The following is a 22,461-nucleotide window of genomic DNA, read 5'->3' on the forward strand; positions in this document are numbered from 1 at the left end:
CCATCCATTCATCCATCCGTCAATCCATCCGTCCATCATCTTTCTATTTCTTGTTTTATTTTCTCTTTTAGCAAATCTGTGTACAACAGTTCAAACGCCCACATTGAAAATCCGGGACGTGGCTTTGTTACTGAACTTGTTACCCGTTTTTCGAATTATGACCCCCTTACTGTGAGTATTAATACATACATATACAGATGCAGATATAGCAAGTTTATTGGGGAGAGGGTAGAAAAAAACTTGCCATTGAAAAAATAAACTTGAATTGATATAGTCCACGGCAAAAAGGTGCCGTGGAGAACTACCGGGTAACAACTCCACGGCAATCTCCACGGCAATCTCCACGGTATTGCCGATTGCCGTGGGCAACTGCAACCTAGGTTGGATGGATAGTGGATGCATTTAACATTTAGGGAAAGTATACAACAAATGATTGTACACACATGATATATAAATTGCCCGTCACAAGAAATGTTTAACAGTTGTCCAACCAAAGGATACAAATGTTAACTTTGGTTCGCCAGCACCCTTTTGTTTTTAGGCACTAGTATATTGCTCATGCATTCATTGTGCAATATGATTTTATTAGTTCACTACCCGTAGCTAGAATATTTTGTGTGTGTGTGGGGGGGGGGGGGGGGGAATTGAATTGTTGGAATGAATAAGTATAGAAGTTGCAAACAACTAGGCTTGTCAACCAAGAAATTTTGAAATCTAGAGACTCAGAAATAGCATTTTGCAGCCATTTCTGGGAGGTTACATACTTAAAACGTTAATATCAATAAGCTGTACATTTGTTTAGGAGGAGCAACTTCCCCACTTGCCACCCACCCCTCAGTAGCTACGGCCCTTCAATACAAGCGGTGAAGGTATTATGTTATGACATGATGTGAGTATATTAAGAGAACAATTCCAATTACCATCAGCTAAGCAAAATATAATGAATAATTTAAATAAATAAATAAATAAATAAACAAAATTATAAATAAATAATATTTAACAGGTTTCTCGACTGGACTATCAACGCCAGACGACAGGTATCAACATGGTGTGGCGTACATTTGTGATGGATACTTCTGTGACATCACATCTCACTGACGAACACCTCAAGAAAATCCGAGATGATCTATTTATAGTAAAGGATGCTGGCTGGACAGCAGTTCTTCGTTTCTGTTACGTCTTTGAAGATACGGTGAGTTTATTTGCCATTAACCTTCAAAAAACCCAAAACAATTTGATTAAATGTGATTTTTTACCTATGAAATATTAAAAAAATAACCATGTCATATGTTTAATTTGCATAAGAACCAAACGAATATCAGTCATTATGGGTACGTAACACACTTTTCATCCAATTGGCTGACTGACCTGTTGTAATATTGTTATGGCATGGAATCGTAAATTTGGAATGTCTTAAATTTGAAAAGCTAAGCACAGTCGATATTTGCAGTAAAACGCAAGATACGGAACAGTAATGTAGGATATTTTTCAGGGGCACCTGCAAACAAAACACAAAAATGCACTTTCTCGAATCTTTTGATGTATCCTTGTTATTAATTTTTTTTTTAAATTAAGAAATGTGTTATTGGGGTGTTCATATTAATATTTTAGTGGATTACCGCAATCACCTAATTAATAAGACTAGACATGCATCTTGTTTTCATATCAGTTTTAAATGTGCTTTATTAGTGGGCACCGGCCTCAGTGGCGTCGTGGCAGGCCATCGGTCTACAGGCTGGTAGGTACTGGGTTTGGATCCCAGTTGAGGCATGGGATTTTTAATCGAGATACCAACTCCAAACCCTGAGTGAGTGCTCCGCAAGGCTCAATGGGTAGGTGTAAACCACTTGCACCGACCAGTGATCCATAACTGGTTCAACACAGGCCATGGTTTGTGCTATCCTGCGTGTGGGAAGCGCAAATAAAAGATCCCTTGCTGCCTGTCGTAAAAAGAGTAGCCTATGTGGCGACAGCGGGTTTCCTCTAAAAACAGTGTTAGAATGACCATATGTTTGACGTCCAATAGCCGATGATAAGTTAAAAAATCAATGTGCTCTAGCGGCGTCGTTAAATAAAACACACTTTACTTTATTAGTGGGCAATGTTATACATGCATTATTTTTACATGAGATCTACAGTATTACAGAATTCAGTGTCTGCATTCAGAGACAATCTGTGTCGATTTCCTCCTTCTCCCTCCTCCTTCTACTCATCTTATTATTTTCCTTGTTATTCTCCCTCCTCCTCCTTCTCTTCATTTCCTCCTCCTTCTTGCTCTCCTCCTTCTATTTTGCAGTCCTGCTCTTCTTTGTCTTCTTTTTTTAAATATGGTTTCTCATCTTTTTCTTAACTACTATTGGTATGGTTTACTAAACAAGTAATTTTGTACCCAGCCAGCGCATGCACCATATGGTGATGCTGACAAACACTGGATACTGGAGCACATCAAGCAACTACGTCCGATCTTTCACGAGTTTGAGGGAATCATCACCACTGTGCAGGCAGGATTCATTGGAAATTGGGGTAAACTCTCATTTCAGGGAACATGCAAGTTGGAAACAGGGGTAAATCATCTTATTTTGACAGGGAACATGGAAGTTGGAAATTGGGGTAAATCATCTTATTTTGACAGGGAACATGGAAGTTGGAAATTGGGGTAAATCATCTTATTTTGACAGGGAACATGGAAGTTGGAAATTGGGGTAAAACATCTTATTTCAGGGAACATGGAAGTTGGAAATTGGGGTAAATCATCTTATTTCAGGGAACATGGAAGTTAGAAATTGGGGTAAATCGTCTCATTTCAGGGAACATGGAAGATGAAAACTGGGGTAATGGGTTTAGGGAACATAGAAGTTGGAAATTGGAGTAAACTCTCATTTCAGGGAACATGGAAGTTGGAAAATTGGGTAAATCATCTCATTTCAGGGAACATGGAAGCTAGACAAAGCACAATGAATTATGATACAACTTTCTTTCGAGACGTGATGAGTCACAGGCATAACTGCCCTAGATGAATAATGTCCCATACCAATTGCTTCACAAAGTTCTGTTGTATCAAAATTCAAATATACATATACTGTGCTATCCTGACTGGGAAACTGCATATAAATCTGAATGACAAAGTTGTATCTCTGTACATTCATTCACTGCAAAGTCGAATGGCCATTTGACAAAAGTAGTGGTTGATTCAATGAATCTTTATCTTGTGCTTCATCTGTAGGAGAACAGTCACTCCTGAGGAGATCCACCTCAGAGGACTGCCACTCCACGACTAGTTTACTAAATCAAAACTAGAACAAGATAGAGTGCATTAGAATTAATACAGCTGTGATAATATGCACTCATGAATCACTGTCATAACAGTGCTGATATCAGGTGTTGGCGAAAGGTCAGCATATCCTGCCCCACCGGTGACACCCATAATGAGTACTGCCACCACAGCTGTCAAGTCGGTCAGTTCATCTAAAACAATGAACAAATAAATGTGCAAGAGATGGAAAAGCATCAGCTATCATTTTGGTCAGTGATGCATATAAAAGACCCTTGCTGACAATTGGTAAAAGTAGCCTTTAGTGTTTTGAACCCGATTAATATTGCTGCATGTTTCCCCCCCCCCCCATAAACATACACTTCAGTGCACGTTCACGATGTGTAAATTTCGCAAACAACCATTGGTATCTGCAATGCATATACAAATATATGCAATGAAAATAATGCATGTGTGTGTGTAAGGGGGCGGATGTAGCCTGGTGATAAAGCGCTCGCTTGATGTGCAGTCGGTTTGGGATCGATCACTGTTGGTGGGTCTATTGGGCTATTTCTCGCTCTAGCCAATGCACCACAACTGGTATATCAAAGGCTGTGGTATGTTCTATCCTGTCTATGGGATGGTGCATATGACTATATCTGATGTAGAACAATGGTATTACATGCAATGACTATATCTGATGTTTTAGAACAATGGTATTACATGCAATGACTATATCTGATGTTTTTGAACAATAGTATTACATGCCATGACTATATCTGGTGTTTTATAAGAATAATATTACACGCAATGACTATGTCTGATGTTACATAAGAATGATATTACACGCAATGACTATATCTGATGTTTTATAAGAATGGTATTACACACAATGGCTATATCTGATGTTTTAGAACAATAGTATTACATGCCATGACTATTTATGATGTTTTAGAACGATGTTATTACGTGCCATGAATATATCTGATGTTTTACAACAATGGTATTACACGCCATGACTTTTTCTGATGTTCTAGAACAATGAACTGTTTCTGATGTTTTAACCTTCTGACTACTGCAGGCGAGATAAGAATGGTATTAAACAATATGACTATATCTGATGTTTTAGGACATGACTATATATATCTGATGTTTTAGGAAAATGGTTTTTAATGACAAAACTGTTTTGGATGTTTTAGGAGAATGGTATTATACAACATGACTATTCATTGATGTTATAGGAGAATGGTATTACACAACATATTTCGGTGACCCAAACCACCTGGATCATGAACACTATCCGCCATATGGGTATTCTCCCAAGGTCTGGCAAGATCGCAAGGATGTTCTCACCGCTTTGTTACACGCAGTTCCGAAATCTATGTAAGTAGGCTCTACAGAAGTCTTGGCTTGCAAAAAACCCAATTGTAAAAATATATTTTGTATGAACGACTGTAAATTTGGTTTAACAACATCAAGAACAAGAATGACAACAGCAGCAGTAGCAGCAACAACATAAAAAAATACACAACAGAATTAGAAACAGATGCAGGATTTTGTGCCAGGGGTGGGGTGGATGGGTTGTAAGCCTTTTGCCAATTTGCATATTGATGCCAAATATGAGCAATGAACAATACAGTGTTGTTAAAGTGCAGTTTGAATATCACTAAGTGTGGATACCAGGTCACTTTTCCCACCCACCCACCAATCCACCCCTGAAATATCAAATATGTGCATTTTTCTTCTTCTTATTCATTGGTGTTAATCGAGGGCAAATCAAAGACTTGTCAGAGACTCTATACTCTGTTGAGAACCCAAACATATAAAAGTATTTTTGGGAGGCTAACAAGTTACAATATAATAATACCAGAAGGCTTTAACTATACTATTTAAATTCGTTTTACATTTCCATCACATTCAAACCGCTGTATACATCTTCCACCCAGTGACTCTCATACCCAGGGGACAGGATTTAGCTCAGTCAGTTGAGTGCTCGCTTGAAGTGCTTGCGTCACAGGATTGAACCCACCTCGATGGATCCATTCAACTGATTTGGTTTTTTCTTGTTCCAATGATTAATTAATCAGTGTGCTCTAGTGGTGCCATTAAACAAAATAAAACTTTAACTCCTGCCCAGAGGTTTAAAACCCAAAAGGATTACCTCTGCATCAGTTATTAAGGCCCACACTGTTGTGGATCTGCCTGTTTTGTCTGTATTACTAAGCCCTAATTTGTTTTAATTGTATCCCCTACTCCATTACTTTCGACCAAAGACCTAATTCATAAAACTCTCTTACCTATCTCAACCTACAGTGCATCATAATAGGCATACATACAGGCAGTGCATCATCATAGGCATACATACAGGCAGTGCAACGTCATAGGCATACATACAGGCAGTGCAATGTCATAGGCATACATACAGGCAGTGCAACGTCATAGGCATACATACAGGCAGTGAATCATCATAGGCATACATACAGGCAGTGCAACATCATAGGCATACATAAGTCAGTGCACCATCATAGGCATACATACAGGCAGTGCATCATCATAGGCATACATACAGGCAGTGCAACGTCATAGGCATACATACAGGCAGTGCAACGTCATAGGCATACATACAGACAGTGCAACGTCATAGGCATACATACAGACAGTGCAATGTCATAGGCATACATACAGGCAGTGCAACATCATAGGCATACATAAAGGCAGTGCATCGTCATAGGCATACATACAGGCTCTCTTTTTTTGGGGGGGGGGGAGGGGGCAGGCTGATTATTGCGCAAATTAAACAAAAATGTGCGAATCTGGATAACAACATTTATTCATATTAGCATTACAGCCAAACAGCTATGTAGGGTTAAAAACAAATCACTAAGCACTTTTACATCGATTACAACTAATATTGTAGGTATAATGTTGGAAATACATGGTGAAAAGGTTTCAGGCCAGCTCATTTTGCCTGAATATTTTCATAATTTTGTCCGAATTTGAGGATTTTCTCCAGCACTAGTGGGTCAGTTGACCCACTCTCCCCCCTCTCCCATCACCCTGTCTCATACACTTATGTGCATCATCCTTGCAAGTGTTTTTGGCCCTACTTTGTGGGATCTCAAAGTTGTGACAGTTCAGTGAATTAGGCATCAGGAATGTATGGCAGCGAGATATTAAAAAAAAGTAAAGTTTGTTTTATTTAACGACGCCATTAGAGCACATTGATTTTTTATCTTATCATCGGCTATTGGACGTCAAACATATGGTCATTCTGACACTGGTTTTTAGAGAAAACCCGCTGTCGCCACATATGCTACTCTTTTATGACAGGCAGCAAGGGATCTTTTATTTGCACTTCCCACAGGCAGGATAGCACAAACCATGGCCTTTGTTGAACCAGTTATTGATCACTGGTCGGTGCAAGTGGTTTAACCTACCCATTGAGCCTTGCGGAGCACTCACTCAGGGTTTGGAGTCGGTATCTGGATTAAAAATCCCATGCCTCGACTGGGATTCAAACCCAGTACCTACCAGCCTGTAGACCGATGGCCTAACCACGATGCCACCGAGGCCAGTCCGGAAGCAAGATATGATCTGGACGTAAAATAAAACATTACATTGCAGCTAATATAGATACATGTAACAGGAACTCAGTTCATGCCATTTAGCACCTAGGTTACTGATTGTTTTGGTTACACAATTAATATTCCAAAATGAATACAATTATGATGATACCAAACTTTCGGGCCTCTGTAAATTGCGAGAGCGATCGTTTTGTTCACGCATTGCTTGTACAAATTGATGCATAACCTATTTTTTGTTCATGCAAAATTTGGAGCACCATATATTTGAATATAGCAGGTTACACAAAAATGGAAATGGGTTACCTTGATTTATTTCTGTGTAACCGATAAATGGGTCATGCAGATTTTCAATTCTCAAAGACTTGATCTTGTAAGTTTTATTTTTAGAATGTAACGATTTATGTAGCTGTTTGATTGAATTTAAAATTACAAAAACTGACACGTGAACAGAACAATGGATCGTGTGAAATATTGTGCCCTGGTTTTCTTTGCATAAGCATTTGAATGTACCTGTTATTTTTAATAATAATGTTTTTCATTGATTTGGATATAAGTAAAATATTTAATCAGCCTGACTTGAGAGGGAGAGGGAGGGAGGGAGGGAGGGAGGGAAGAAGGAATGGAGAGAGACAGAGAGGGAGAGGGAGAGAGAAAAAGAGAGAGAGAGAGAGAGAGAGAGAGAGAGAGAGAGAGAGAGAGAGAGAGAGAGAGAGAGAGAGAGAGAGAGATAGAGAGAGAGAGAGAGAGAGAGTAAATGTGTGTACACAAAATGTATTACTTAATATTCACTTATGTTATAAAGAAGTAAAACATATTTATTTTAGTCTGCTTCGTTTTAAATACTGATTTCCTAAAGACACAACTAATGTTTCAGCGCATCACAACGACTGTTTCTTGTCTTCTGACGACGACGTTGGCACCTACACGAACCCTGCAGTGGAGAGGCCGTACCTCCATGACGACACCAAATACCTCATAATGGGAGGCGAGACGTGTGGACTAACTAAAAATCATAGGTGAATGTTGCATGATACAGGCCAGGTCAGATCATAGGCTTTAACTTGCACATTCAGAACAAGCTGTTGTAACACACGCCTGTCATGGGCACATGTGTCGACTTTCACCAGTTCCTCCGTCCAGGACAGGAAAAGGTTTGGGGTGTGTGTGAGAGGTGGTCGCCAGCACTGGCATGTGCAAAGGAGCACAAGCAGCCCCATGGGCGTACGACCCGGGGGGCGGGGGGTGGGGGGGCAATTCAGGCAGTTTTTATCTGGTTAAAATTTCGGGCAAATCAACCCAATCAAAATTGCAGCAAACTCAGGAATGTCCCTTTAAGAGAAACAGAAATTCTTACGTCTGATTTCAATAAAATCTTCACAGGCTCACACAATCAGTTTTATATCAAACAGGGACAGGTAGAGAAATATTTAAGTAGCACAGAAGTTTAGACATGACCCCAGAGTGGTCTTACAATGGCCGCCATTTTGAATTCAAGATGGCCACCAATATTATGATGGAAAAAAATGCCAACAATGGATTTATTCGTGTAAGGTAAGCAAAGAAGCTACAAAATAAATATTAGAAAATGTAGCATTTTTTTTTAGCAATTTACATAACAGCCCTGACTCGTTGACCGATGTACTGATGCAGATCAACACAGACGAATTGATTTGCAATGGATCTGTCTGATGCAGGATGTCTGCAACTGTGTTCCTATACAGTCTGTCTTTGGTCTTCATTGGTCTTTATCTGTCTGCATTGGTTGACGACATGTTACAGACTTGATAGAAACCATTGAACGACTGTGTCATTTGACACTTATGAAATGAACTAAAAACAAAGAAGTAAAATCGTGTTTAAATTACAACAAAATTCCTTACGTGCCAATGCTAGACTATTCAGGTGGTTTTAACTCCATTCTAATAACTTATTCGGTAGTGTACAATACATTTTGCTATTATGGAAATGTTAAATGTGTAATCAGAATGATGTAGAGGTTGGATATCACTTTATTTTAAAATGTTCATAGAACATGCATTTACATTCAATGCATATTAAGAAATACTACTGCACAACTTGTGAAATTATTGTACTATAAAAGTACATTCATATGTATGTTCTCAACATATTTACCATTAAAAGTGCATTCATATGTATGTTCTCAACATATTTACCATTAAAAGGGCGAGGCATAGCCCAGTGGTACAGCGCTCGCTTGATTCGCGGTCGGTTTGGGATCGATCTCCATCAGTGGGCCCATTGTGCTATTTCTCGCTCCAGCCAGTGCAACACGACTGGTACATCAAAGGCTGTGGTATGTGCTATCCTGTCTATGGGATAGTGTATATAAAAGATCGCTTGGTGCTGATCGAAAAGAGTAGCCCAGGAAGTGGTAACAGCGGGTTTCCTCTCTCAATATCTGTGTGGTCCATAACCATATGTCCGACGCCATATAACCGTAAATAAAATGTGTTGAGCGCCTTGTTAAATAAAACATTTCCTTCATTCCTATTCACCATTATTTTTCATCCTCCATATATGCACCACAATTAAATTACACATTAATAACAACTTTAAAAAAAGTATTTATTTTGAGAAGTCTAGCGTGTTTCTAGTTCTGGTATTTATAAAAGTTCCAATTGCATTTTATGTGAAAAAGAAAATGTAGCTCTGTACTAAGGGTCATTAACTTTAAGTCCACATTTTGTGTGTTGGGGTTGTTGTTAAACAAACATATTCCTTTTCTGGCAGACACGAATGTCCGACTGCGCTATCAGAGATGCAAACCTTCCACTGGACGTTTCTAAATGAGTATTTCTTCCAACCTATGTACGCTGTGTGGAAACAACAGGGATGTTATGAAGAAATCCATCGGCGACTGGGATACAGGCTGCGTATTACTGAGGTAATTTAATTTGTTTTCAATATCCATCACCCATGCTGTCAAATTAAAACACAATCTGGCATTACTAGTATTTACAATAAAATAAATTCCACGGGCTCATCCATAAGTATAAAATCAAGGTACAAATACCTCCCTTTATCTTCCACATCACAAATTCTGCAATGATTTTCCTACAGCTGTAAGTCTGTGAAAGAGCAGTCTACTCAAAAAGTAAAGTTTGTTTTATTTAACGACACCACTAGAGCACATTGATTTTTTATCTTATCATCTGCTATTGGACGCCAAACATATGGTCATTCTGACACTGTTTTTTAGAGGAAACCCGCTGTTGCCACATAGGCTACTCTTTTATGACAGGCAGCAAGGGATCTTTTATTTGCGCTTCCCACAAGCAGGATAGCACAAACCATGGCCTTTGTTGAACCAGTTATGGATCACTGGTCGGTACAAGTGGTTTACACCTACCCATTGAGCCTTGCGGAGCACTCATTCAGGGTTTGGAGTCGGTATCTGGATTAAAAATCCCATGCCTCGACTGGGATCCGAACCCAGTATCTACCAGACTGTAGACCGATGGCCTAACTACGACGCCACCAAGGCCGGTCAGTCTACTCGAATGCTTTCATTGACTGAGCTATGTGGAAAAAAAAACCCCAATAACTAATAATAACCCAAAGCCAATGATTTTGTGCTGGAGTATCATAAATCTGATTTGTGCTGGGGTGTCGTTAAACATTCATTCATTCATAAATCTGAGTGACAAAATTGTATAGTATTCGTTTATCAAAATCGAATCTTGTAAAAGGCTGATTTAAAAGGATGTTTTAGGCAAAGTTGTGATTACTTTTATAGTTCACTATAAAGTGTTTATCCTTAGGATGACTGCCACTCCCCTGGGAGATCCATAACAGGATGTTTCATCCCTCCTGCACTGCATGTAGGAAGACTGCCACCCCTGGGAGATCCATAACAGGATGTTTCATCCCTCCTGCACTGCCTGTAGGAAGACTGCCACCCCTGGGAGATCCATAACAGGATGTTTCATCCCTCCTGCACTGCATGTAGGATGACTGCCACCCCTGGGAGATCCATAACAGGATGTTTCATCCCTCCTGCACTGCCTGTAGGAAGACTGCCACTCCCTGGGAGATCCATAACAGGATGTTTCATCCCTCCTGCACTGCATGTAGGATGACTGCCACCCCTGGGAGATCCATAACAGGATGTTTCATCCCTCCTGCACTGCATGTAGGATGACTGCCACCCCTGGGAGATCCATAACAGGATGTTTCATCCCTCCTGCACTGCATGTAGGATGACTGCCACCCCTGGGAGATCCATAACAGGATGTTTCATCCCTCCTGCACTGCATGTAGGATGACTGCCACCCCTGAGAGATCCATAACAGGATGTTTCATCCCTCCTGCACTGCATTTAGGAAGACTGCCACCCCTGAGAGATCCATAACAGGATGTTTCATCCCTCCTGCACTGCCTGTAGGAAGACTGCCACTCCCTGGGAGATCCATAACAGGATGTTTTATCCCTCCTGCACTGCATGTAGGATGACTGCCACCCCTGAGAGATCCATAACAGGATGTTTCATCCCTCCTGCACTGCATTTAGGAAGACTGCCACCCCTGAGAGATCCATAACAGGATGTTTTATCCCTCCTGCACTGCCTGTAGGAAGACTGCCATTCTCAAATCTAGCTTAAAAAACGCAAACTTGCACAAGTTAGAACTCAATAAAAAAAATTCTAGTCCCTTTGGTAGCTACTTACACAGTTTTGAGTGTATCAGGATACTGACGAGAATGAGTTTGAAACTGAATAGTTATTGAGTTTGAAACTGAATAATTATTGAATAGTTAAAGCGGTATGTTCATGAGAGTGAGTGATTGTGGTCGCTCATTAGACTGGTTTTTGCACCTAATTTTACACTAATGTGATGTGATAGATGATGATAGTACCAGTCAAATTGTTCACAGGCTCTCGGCCTCCTAAACACGTCTTAGTATTTCATTTCAGGCGACGATTCCCCGGACAGTTCAGAGTGGGGCAGACATGTGTGTAAAGCTTGTCTTTAGGAATGACGGATTTGCCGCTCCAGTCAAACACATGAACGTCATGTTAGTTTTAAAGGCGCATACTGGGTAGGTCAGTCACACCATTTATAAAAATATCAGGGTTGAATCCAAAAAAAAAAAAAAAAAAAAAAAAAAAAAAAAAAATGTAAACAGTCAAAATGTTAACTATTAAAGTGGTACCCAGGTCAAACTATCAACTTTTAGATTATACATAATTTGTAAAAAAAAAAAAAAAAAAACCCTTACTATTGTATAATCTTTCATTTGACCGGCCTCGGTGGCATCGTGGTTAGGCCATCAGTCTACAGGCTGGTAGGTACTGGGTTCGGATCCCAGTCGAGGCATGGGATTTTTAATCCAGATACTGACTCCAAACCCTGAGTGAGTGCTCCGCAAGGTAAACCACTTGCACCGACCAGTGATCAATAACTGGTTCAACAAAGGCCATGGTTTGTGCTATCCTGCCTGTGGGAAGCGCAAATAAAAGATCCCTTGCTGCTAATCGGAAAGAGTAGCCCATGTAGTGACGACAGCGGGTTTCCTCTCAAAATCTGTGTGGTCCTTAACCGTATGTCTGACACCATATAACCGTAAATAAAATGTGTTGAGTGCGTCATTAAATAAAGCATTTCTTTCTTTCATTTGACCAATCAAAACATTGTTTGCATACATTTGACAAAACTAACCATGTATATGATTTTCTCAACTATAGAACATGGCTAATAGAATTTTTTTTTTAAATACCAGTAACTCGATTATTTTATCAAACTGGCTAATCAGTCATACAACCAACAATTTAACATGCTCTAATTATTCCACATTTTGTAATGAGCAAGGAACTCTATTTTCCAACCCTAATACATACATCTCTTTCTCTCTCTGTCTCTGTCTCACCTACAACGTCAAGCTCCCATTTGTAATTTGTTTCTTTTATCTGACACTGCAGCCACACCTACAGCGTCAAGCTCCCATTTGTAATTTGTTTCTTTTGTCTGACACTGCAGCCACACCTACAACGTCAAGCTCCCATTTGTAATTTGTTTCTTTTGTCCGACACTGCAGCCACACCTACAACGTCAAGCTCCCATTTGTAATTTGTTTCTTTTATCTGACACTGCAGCCACACCTACAGCGTCAAGCTCCCATTTGTAATTTGTTTCTTTTATCTGACACTGCAGCCACACCTACAGCGTCAAGCTCCCATTTGTAATTTGTTTCTTTTATCTGACACTGCAGCCACACCTACAGCGTCAAGCTCTCGTCTGTAATGTGTTTGTTTTGTCTGACACTTCAGCCACACCTACAACGTCAAGCTCCCATTTGTAATTTGTTTCTTTTATCTGACACTGCAGCCACACCTACAGCGTCAAGCTCCCATTTGTAATTTGTTTCTTTTATCTGACACTGCAGCCACACCTACAACGTCAAGCTCCCATTTGTAATTTGTTTCTTTTATCTGACACTGCAGCCACACCTACAGCGTCAAGCTCTCGTCTGTAATGTGTTTGTTTTGTCTGACACTTCAGCCACACCTACAACGTCAAGCTCCCATTTGTAATTTGTTTCTTTTATCTGACACTGCAGCCACACCTACAGCGTCAAGCTCTCGTCTGTAATGTGTTTGTTTTGTCTTACACTTCAGCCACACCTACAGCGTCAAGCTCCCATCTGTAATTTGGTTGTTTTGTCTGACACTTCAGCCACACCTACAGCTTCAAGCTCTCGTCTGTAATTTTGTTTTTCTTTCTGATACTGCAGCCACACCTACAGCTTCAAACTCTCATCTGCAATTTTTGCTTTGTCTGACACTGCAGCCACACCTACAGCGTCTAGGTCTCATCTGTAATTTGTTTGTTTTGTCTGATACTGCAGCCACATTTACAGTGTCACGCTCTCATCTGTAATTTGTTTGTTTTGTGTGATACTTCAGCCACACCTTCAGCGTCAAGCTCCCATCTGTAATTTGTTTGTTTTGTCTGATACTGCAGCCACATTTACAGTGTCACGCTCTCATCTGTAATTTGTTTGTTTTGTGTGATACTTCAGCCACACCTTCAGCGTCAAGCTCCCATCTGTAATTTGTTTGTTTTGTCTGACACTTCAGCCACACCTACAGTGTCAAGCTCCTGTCTCTAATTTGTTTGTTTTGTCTGATACTGCAGCCACACATACAGCGTCAAGCTCCCGTCTGTAATTTGTTTGTTTTGTCTGACATTTCAGCCACACCTACAGCGTCAAGTTCCCATCTGTAATTTGTTTGTTTGGTCTGATACTGGAGGCACAACTACAGTGTCAAGCTCTTGTCTGTAATTTGTTTGTTTTGTCTGATACTTCAGCCACATCTACAACATCAAGTTCCCGTCTGTAATTTGTTTGTCTGACACTGCTGCCACACCTACAGTGTCAAGCTCCTGTCTGTAATTTGTTTGTTTTGTCCGACACATCTACAGCGTCAAGCTCTCATCTGTAATTTGTTTGTTTTGCCTGACACTGCTGCCACACCTACAATGTCAAGCTCCTGTCTGTAATTTGTTTGTTTTGTCTGACACATCTACAGCGTCAAGCTCTCGTCTGTAATTTGTTTTGTTTGACACTGCAGCCACACCTACAGCGTCAAGCTCCCATCTGTAATTTGTTTGTTTTGTCTGACACTTCAGCCACACCTACAGCGTCAAGCTCTCATCTGTAATTTGTTTGTTTTGTCTGACACATCTACAGCGTCAAGCTCTCGTCTGTAATTCGTTTTGTCTGACACTGCAGTCACACCTACAGTGTCAAGCTCTCGTCTGTAATTTGTTTGTTTTGTCTGACACATCTACAGCGTCAAGCTCTTGTCTGTAATTTGTTTGTTTTGCTGGATACTTCAGCCACACCTACAGCATCAAGCTCTCATCTGCTGACGTGCGTCTCTGGTTACCCGGATCCGTTCACACAGTGACAGCAGCCGTGCATGTTCCTGGATCGTTCCACCAAGGGCACTATCATGTATGATGTTTAGGTTTATAGCTGACCATGTGTTTAATCCTGCTCATAATGAAAATATTTAGGGTTTTTTCACTCATTTTAAAGTGAATTCACCTGTAATATACTTTCATTTAACATCCATTTAAGTAGATGCATGCAGACTCTCCCTCCTCTCCCCACTGCAAAAGATGCCAACTTAACACTACAAGAAAATAATCTCACCTTCAAATCAATCCACAATTTCATTACTGAAAGCAAACGTAATGACTGATGAAACCGTCCACCTTCTCCTTTATTCTTTTTGTTTCTCTATTCTAATTTATGTACAAATAGTTATAATTTTTTTAGCAGGTTAAAATACAGTGATTCTACTTTTTTCAACACTATATGCACATCTTATATTTTTCTCCATATGTCCATGTTGACCAGTTAATATTTCAATTGTATAATGTAAGGAAAGGTCTTTACCGGGTATATAGGCTACACCAGTTGACCAATCCCATCTGTTAATATATAAACAGAAATAAATATTGTTTAAACCAAAACATCCTGGATCCGTGCATGCAATGACAGATAGGCTACATTTTCATTCATTTCAACTTATTTTCATGCTTATATCCAATTAAGATTCAAGCACGCTGTCCTGGGCACATACCTCAGCTATCTGGGATGTTTGTCCAGGACAATGTATGGTTTCCCCCATAGATTAATTGTTAGTGGTTAGTGAGAGAAAAGAGGGTGTATTAGTCTTACACCTACCCATTGAGTCGTTAAAACTCGCTCTGGGTGGGAGCCGGTACCGGGCTGTGAACCCTGTACCTACCAGCCTTATGTCCTATGGCTTAACCACGACACAACCGAGGCTGGTGGGCTACATGAATACAATGACAGAAGTAAGGAGATATTAATTAATACAAAGCATAAATACAGGGTCTGGATGGTGTTTTAAGAGCTGTTTAGTTAGTTTATTGATAGAAAATATCCACATCCTCCTCTCTAAATATGAATTAATTAGCGATGTACGATTTTCCCCACAGACGTACTTGGCAATCAGTGACCCTATAGTGACTGACAAGGCTGATTATTATGTTCTGCTGGCCAATAAGAATGTTCCTGAGTTTTCTACAGGACTCAACAACCTGCACCACACAATCGTAGTGAGTTTTATTTTGTAACAACCTGCACCACACAATCACAGTGAATTTTATTGTGTAACAATCTGCACCACACAATCATAGTGAGTTTTATTGTGTAACAACCTGCACCACACAATCACAGTGAGTTTTATTCTATGTAACAACCTGCACCACACAATCACGGTGAGTTTTATTGTGTAACAACCTGCACCACACAATCACGGTGAGTTCTATTGTGTAACAACCTGCACCACACAATCACGGTGACTTTTATTCTATGTAACAACCTGCACCACACAATCACAGTGAGTTTTATTCTATGTAACAACCTGCACCACACAATCACAGTGAGTTTTATTCTGTGTAACAACCTGTTTTATTCTGTGTAACAACCTGCACCACACAATCATAGTGAGTTTTATTCTGTGTAACAACCTGCACCACACATTCACGGTGAGTTTTATTCTGTGTAACAACCTGCACCACACAATCACGGTGAGTTTTATTCTGTGTAACAACCTGCACCACACAATCACAGTGAGTTTTATTCTGTGTAACAACCTGCACCACACAATCACAGTGAGTTTTATTCTGTGTAACAACCTGCACCACACAATCACGGTGAGTTTTATTCTATGTAACAACCTGCACCACACAATCACAGTGAGTTTTATTCTGTGTAACAACCTACACCACACAATCACAGTGAGTTTTATTCAGAATAATTCTGATATAAATTATCTTCATATATGTCTTCATGCTACATCCCCTATACAATGTTGATTTAAACAAAATGTCATCACAGCTGTACTTATATTCTAATGAGCTTTGTTGGGTGATAGATTTGACTTAGTAAACTAGTCTCAGAGTGGCAGTCCTCTGTGGCAATGCAAGAGGAATGAAATCAACAGTAAAGGATCTTGGGAGTGGCCGTCCTCCTATAGACGAATGAATGAATGTTTAACGACACCCCAGCATGAAAAATACGTCAGCTATTGGGTGTCAAACTATGGTAATCCTATAGACGAGCATTGGATAAAGATTCGTGGAATCAGCCACTATTTTGCCAAATGCCCATTGGATGCTGCATTGTGCGGAGATACTCGTACCGGGGTGTCGTTAAACATCTAACCTAATCTAATGTGCTGAGATATGGCCCGAATCATGTGCTACAGTTTTATAGTTCAGATTCATTACTGTCATACTAAAAGAATCCTTCATATGTGTCCATGTGGGACAGGGCTTTTCCACCCGAGGGTACATAATTTGTTGCCAGGGATGTCCCTGACATCATATTATGTACCCGAGGGTGGAATAGCCCTGTCCCACATGGATACATAATGGAGGATTATTTTTCTCCCATCCAGTAGATGAAAAACATTCATTTTGGGAAAACGTGAAAAACCTACATTTTTTATTCTTTATCTTACAATAAAATAATCATAACTGTTGAAAATATCGTACCCAAAAATGGTTTATACTAAAAGTATAAACCAAAAATGATGGTATAATTTCATTATGACAGCAGGTTTCCTTGTTTTTATGAAATATAAAAAGCATTTCTTGCGTTATTTTGCCGTTTACCCAATGTTAATATCAGCTCAAACAAGAGAAGTCACGTGGTCATGCAAGACCGATTTATTCAGCATGGGCCGACGCCATGGAATACACCTGTCTTGCATGGCTAGGAATGGGAGAAAATTTTAGGATTGGCAGTCGGGACAGGTTCCAGAATATCTTATACTGGATTCAGCAACCTAATGCATCAAACTTTGCACATGTATAGTTTAGGTCCTTAACAACCATTGGAGGGGTGGTAGCATAATTAATTGATTTATTTTATTTGTAAAAACACAAAGCATAGTTTGGGTTTGATTATCATCTCTTAAATTAAAAAATCTGTATTGATTTAGTATTTGGTTTTGATGGTTTATCATAACCACTGGTTAATGGTTTAAACAATTGGCCCCATGTATTATACAACTAATAGCCATATAACCATGCTCTGGGACATAAAATGAATAGTGTTTTTTTTCTTTTATAAACAATGTGTGATTAAAAAATGGTGCATTAAACTTTCCTTGATGTTGTACTGTTGTCAATATTCAGGTGAGCGGCCATCACTCAGGAGGTCAGACATCCTCGTGTAGTCACCTGAAGAGTTGGAGTCCACCACAACATAGTCGATATTCTCGAGTGTTTACAGGTAAAACACACACACACACACACACACACACACACACACACGCATGCACATGCATGCACATGCACACACAGACACACACACATACACAGACAGACACATATATACAGACACACACACATACAGACACACACACTTACAAAGACGGACACACACACACACACACACACACGCACGTGCATGCGCATGCACATGCATGCACATGCACACACAGACACACACATATACAGACAGACACATATATACAGACACACACACATACAGACACACACACTTACAAAGACGGACACACACACACACACACACGCACGCGCATGCACGTGCATGCACATGCACACACAGACACACACACACACATACACAGACAGACACATATATACACAGACACACACACATACAGACACACACTTACAAAGACGGACACAGACACAGACACACACAGATACACACACACACACACAGACACACATGCACACACACATACAGATACACACACACACACACAGACAGAAACACACACACACCAGGGCTGTAGCTAGGATTTTTTGTTGGGGGGGGGGGGGGAACTGAGTAGTTAATAGTCTAAAACTCCTTAAACAGTCAAGAAGAGAATTTTCTTTAAGTTTCTATAATGCTTTCCGCTAGCTACGGCCGTGCACACCGACACCCACACACAAATGACACACAAACACACCGACACCCACACACCTCAATATTCAAAGGCCTAATCCATAAAGCTGTCTTATTCAACATCACATCATCATTGCAAGTCTTTTTGCATTGCACTTTAAGATCTCAGAGTTGCAAGAGGTTTTCTGCAATTACTGTTCCATGACAAAGATCACAGTATATGAAATTCTGTTTATAAAACGTTTGTAGAAGATCCTACATTACTAATTGTGAAAAAAATAGCCTATGGTGTGACAATGTCCATGTTAGAGTTCTAATACAGAGTGGGCAAGTTACAGGGTTTTATTTATATTGTCTAGAATATGGTAATTAAGCATGTAAAAGACCTATTTGGCCAAAGTTACAAAGCTTGCTTTTAGTTACATGTGTAACTAGCTGGTACATACATTTACAATACTTACATTTGGCACTAATTTTGTCTACTAATTCAGGATTTTAGCTGTCATTCACCAAGTAAATCAACTGATCTTCTGGTCATTTGTCAATTGAAACCGGATTTTGAGGACTGATTTTCTAACAAAATTTGCCAAATTGCCAATAATTATTTGGGCCCAGCTTAAGTAAGCCCACATAATTTATCTTTTTATCTTTCCCATGTACATACATAATATGTATACATATACTTGTATTTCTTTTTTTTCTCAGGAAAGCTTAATGACTGAACCAGCTTAGAAGACAGAGGTTCTGATACTATTAGCAATTATGAATTTAAAAAACCTAAAGAAATTGTCTGTTGTCTTTATCACTACCAAGAAAAATTACAAGAAAATCTCATAAACAAAGGTACCTGTCTCCCTGCCCCCAAAAGGGAGTTGTTAACAAATTCTCATGGTGGTGTAGGTTTGGTGAGTACCAATAGAATCAGGTCCTTCCATTTTATAATTACTGTTTTGTATTAGGCATCTTGATTGGTTAAAATGCTACAACGTGATCAAAATAAATCCAACATTCATTCTTCCATGAACGTGAAAACTGCACTTTTTCGGTAAACAAGGGAATCCCAGAGGATTCTATTGTTTCTATTTTTATCTCAATTTCTCTGCACTGTGAGTGAAGGTGACAATTCAGGCTTTAAATGACTCCGGTTTTGAACTGAGACACATAATGTATATGACAGGCCACATAAACGAAGCTTCTATTAGAAGTTACAGCAGAGAATGCTCAACAAATCAAAAGAGAGACATGAACGCAGCGCTGTCACATTTGACAAAAACACCAAATCGACAACTTACACGTGCGGAAACACATACTCCTTCGTGCACAATTACGCAACCTGTCCTTTCCCAGAATAATATCACACAATCACAAACTTCATCTGAAATCCACACTCACAGTAACACTGAAACCACTTTATCCCTTTCAAGTCAGTGTTCACATTCACTTTTTACTAATTAAACTTTAATTAAAATTTATAAAACCTAAATCATTATAATGAATCGGAGATTTGACAGAAAAAACCGAATGTAACGTTCTAAGGGAATTCCCTTACTTGTGTATTGATACAGTTGTAAATCACTGTGGAAAAGAGTTGGGCTTTTTAATATAGTTTTGTGTAATGGCAATATTAATGCATTTGGAATTTTAAGAATTCAATTCTTAAATCGACTTCACAGAACAATCATCCATTGTTCTGTCCCCAGAATTTTATTAAAGGTGTAAAGCGTGTATATAATTGGATAGTTTTTTTTAAAATGGGCATTGATAAATAGGTACTAGTTTCAATTTTAAGTGGGTTTTTTTTTGTCAATACCATTTTGTGTTCTGTTTTATGTTCTATTTCTAAAAGCATTGGTCAAGATATAAATGAGAGTAATACTCAAACGTAGTAAAAAAAAAATGTCTACTCAACGAGTTTGAAATTATATTTTCTCGATTTCAGTTTTATCCTAAATTCAAATGTACAACTAGTACACACAGATTAACAACATAATAATCAAACAGATCAAGTAAATATAATCTCAAACTCATGAACAGATGACATTCTTCTTTTTAATTTTTATACTGACTTATGTAATTGCACACAAAAATATGACGTTTTCATTTCCAAAAGATATTTTTTGTCAAAGCCAAACTGGAATTATTGACCAAACCCCCCCCCCCCCCCCCCCCCTCCACTTAGGATGGAGGCTAGTACAGGATATAAATGTAGTCACATTATGTGTGCATGAAAATCCCGGGTACATGTTTAAATGCAAACTATGGTTTGCAAGTGATATTGGTGTGAAGTAAAATCTTACTTGCACTCTTCTTTAGATATTAATAAATCTAATGTCGTTTTTGTTGTCCAGATGATCTGGCCACAGACCACAATTAATTACGCTATATGTTACTATATAGTGTTAGTGGCTATAACATTTTTATTAATATCAGCAAGCCCATGGATTTTTGTATGTACCTTTGCCTGCCTGGGGGAAATATACCCTGAAAAGGACAACCCCTGTTGTCCAGCTCTTTCTCCCAGGATATTGGTTTAAACAAACACACCCACTAAACATGACCAGAGTACACCCATTTTACACAAAAAAGCACTACTTTTGTAGGGGCCGGAATTACCACAAACAAGTCTTCAATTTCAACAAGTTACACAAGTTTACAAACTACATGCTCTCCACTGTCAACTTCAGTCAAATACTCGTATTTGCCACTTCAAACCTGTCTGCCATGAAATAATCACAGTCAAACAGCCATCTTTTGTTATGGTCTGCCATTCCAAATGATACTAATGCCTATTTAGCAATTGTCGTATTTTCGCATCATATTTTAACTGGCCGAATGAAAGGTCAGGTGAGATAACATTAGAGTTTGCTCTGATGTCAGCTAAGGCTAGATGGCAACACAAAAACAAGACCTTCAAGTTTGTATCAAAATTGGTTTTATTTCTGTAAAGATGAATAATCTCTCACACTGTCTGAAAGATTAATAAAACAAAACAAAAAAACTGGCAAGGGAATGATGAACCACAACCATCAAATGAGAATGAACGATAGATAAATGCTACAAGTACATCAACAGACATTAACGGTCCAAGTACCAGACTTGCAAGAGAAAAGGCCTTGGTATATAGTTTTAACAACACTCCTATTAACTACGTATCACAAAATGTCATGAGGAAATTTCAATAAAATTACCTATTTTCTTTTTACAAACTGAGTTTAACAACAATAATGTCAATACAGTAACATTTTCAGCCATATACAGATATGGTCTAGAGCCCATGAAGTCATGATTAACTTATATAGAGTATAAAAAAAAAAACCAACAATGAATACATGCATTATTCAGATCAATGAGTCTTCATGCTGACAGTGTAATTCTAGAATTCACATTAGGTAAAAAAATTAGTCAAAATTGTAAATCTGGAATTCATATTAAATAATTACAGTTTAACTGCAATTCTGGAATTCATATTAAATAAACAATTATACTCAAATAGTAATTCTGGAATTTATATTAAATAATTGAACTGGAATTCATATTAAAAAAAGTTAGTCAAATTGAAATTCTGGGATTCATATTACCCGGTACATAATTAAACTCAAATAGTAATTTTGGAATTCATATTAAATACATAACTAGTCAAAATGGAATTCATATTAAATAATTACAGTCAAACTGTAATTCTGGAATTCACATTAAATACAG

The 22,461-nt window shown here is 38.9% G+C and overlaps 1 protein-coding gene across 1 annotated transcript; it reads left to right on the forward strand.

The window, feature by feature from the left end:
• The first annotated feature begins 1,045 nt into the window (after positions 1–1,045).
• On the forward strand, positions 1,046–19,521 carry LOC121388327. The gene is made up of 11 exons (XM_041519628.1): positions 1,046–1,192; positions 2,394–2,564; positions 2,808–2,909; positions 4,492–4,633; positions 7,709–7,850; positions 9,586–9,739; positions 11,768–11,892; positions 14,694–14,811; positions 15,828–15,947; positions 18,036–18,132; positions 19,465–19,521. Exons 1-11 carry the CDS (start codon positions 1,046–1,048, stop codon positions 19,479–19,481), a joined length of 1,335 nt encoding a protein of 444 aa, XP_041375562.1. The 3' UTR covers positions 19,482–19,521.
• Positions 19,522–22,461: the final 2,940 nt, after the last annotated feature.

This window comes from Gigantopelta aegis, chromosome 2 (assembly GCF_016097555.1).
Source record: "Gigantopelta aegis isolate Gae_Host chromosome 2, Gae_host_genome, whole genome shotgun sequence".
Lineage (NCBI taxonomy): Eukaryota > Metazoa > Mollusca > Gastropoda > Neomphalida > Peltospiridae > Gigantopelta > Gigantopelta aegis.

Coding starts and splice junctions, on each gene's coding strand:
- LOC121388327 (XM_041519628.1), top strand. CDS start 1,046: ATGGTGTGGCGTACATTTGTGATGGATACTTCTGTGACATCACATCTC. Junction 2,565..2,807: donor CATGCAAGTTGGAAACAGGG/GTAAATCATCTT, acceptor GTCTCATTTCAG/GGAACATGGAAGATGAAAAC. Junction 9,740..11,767: donor ACAGGCTGCGTATTACTGAG/GTAATTTAATTT, acceptor ATTTCATTTCAG/GCGACGATTCCCCGGACAGT.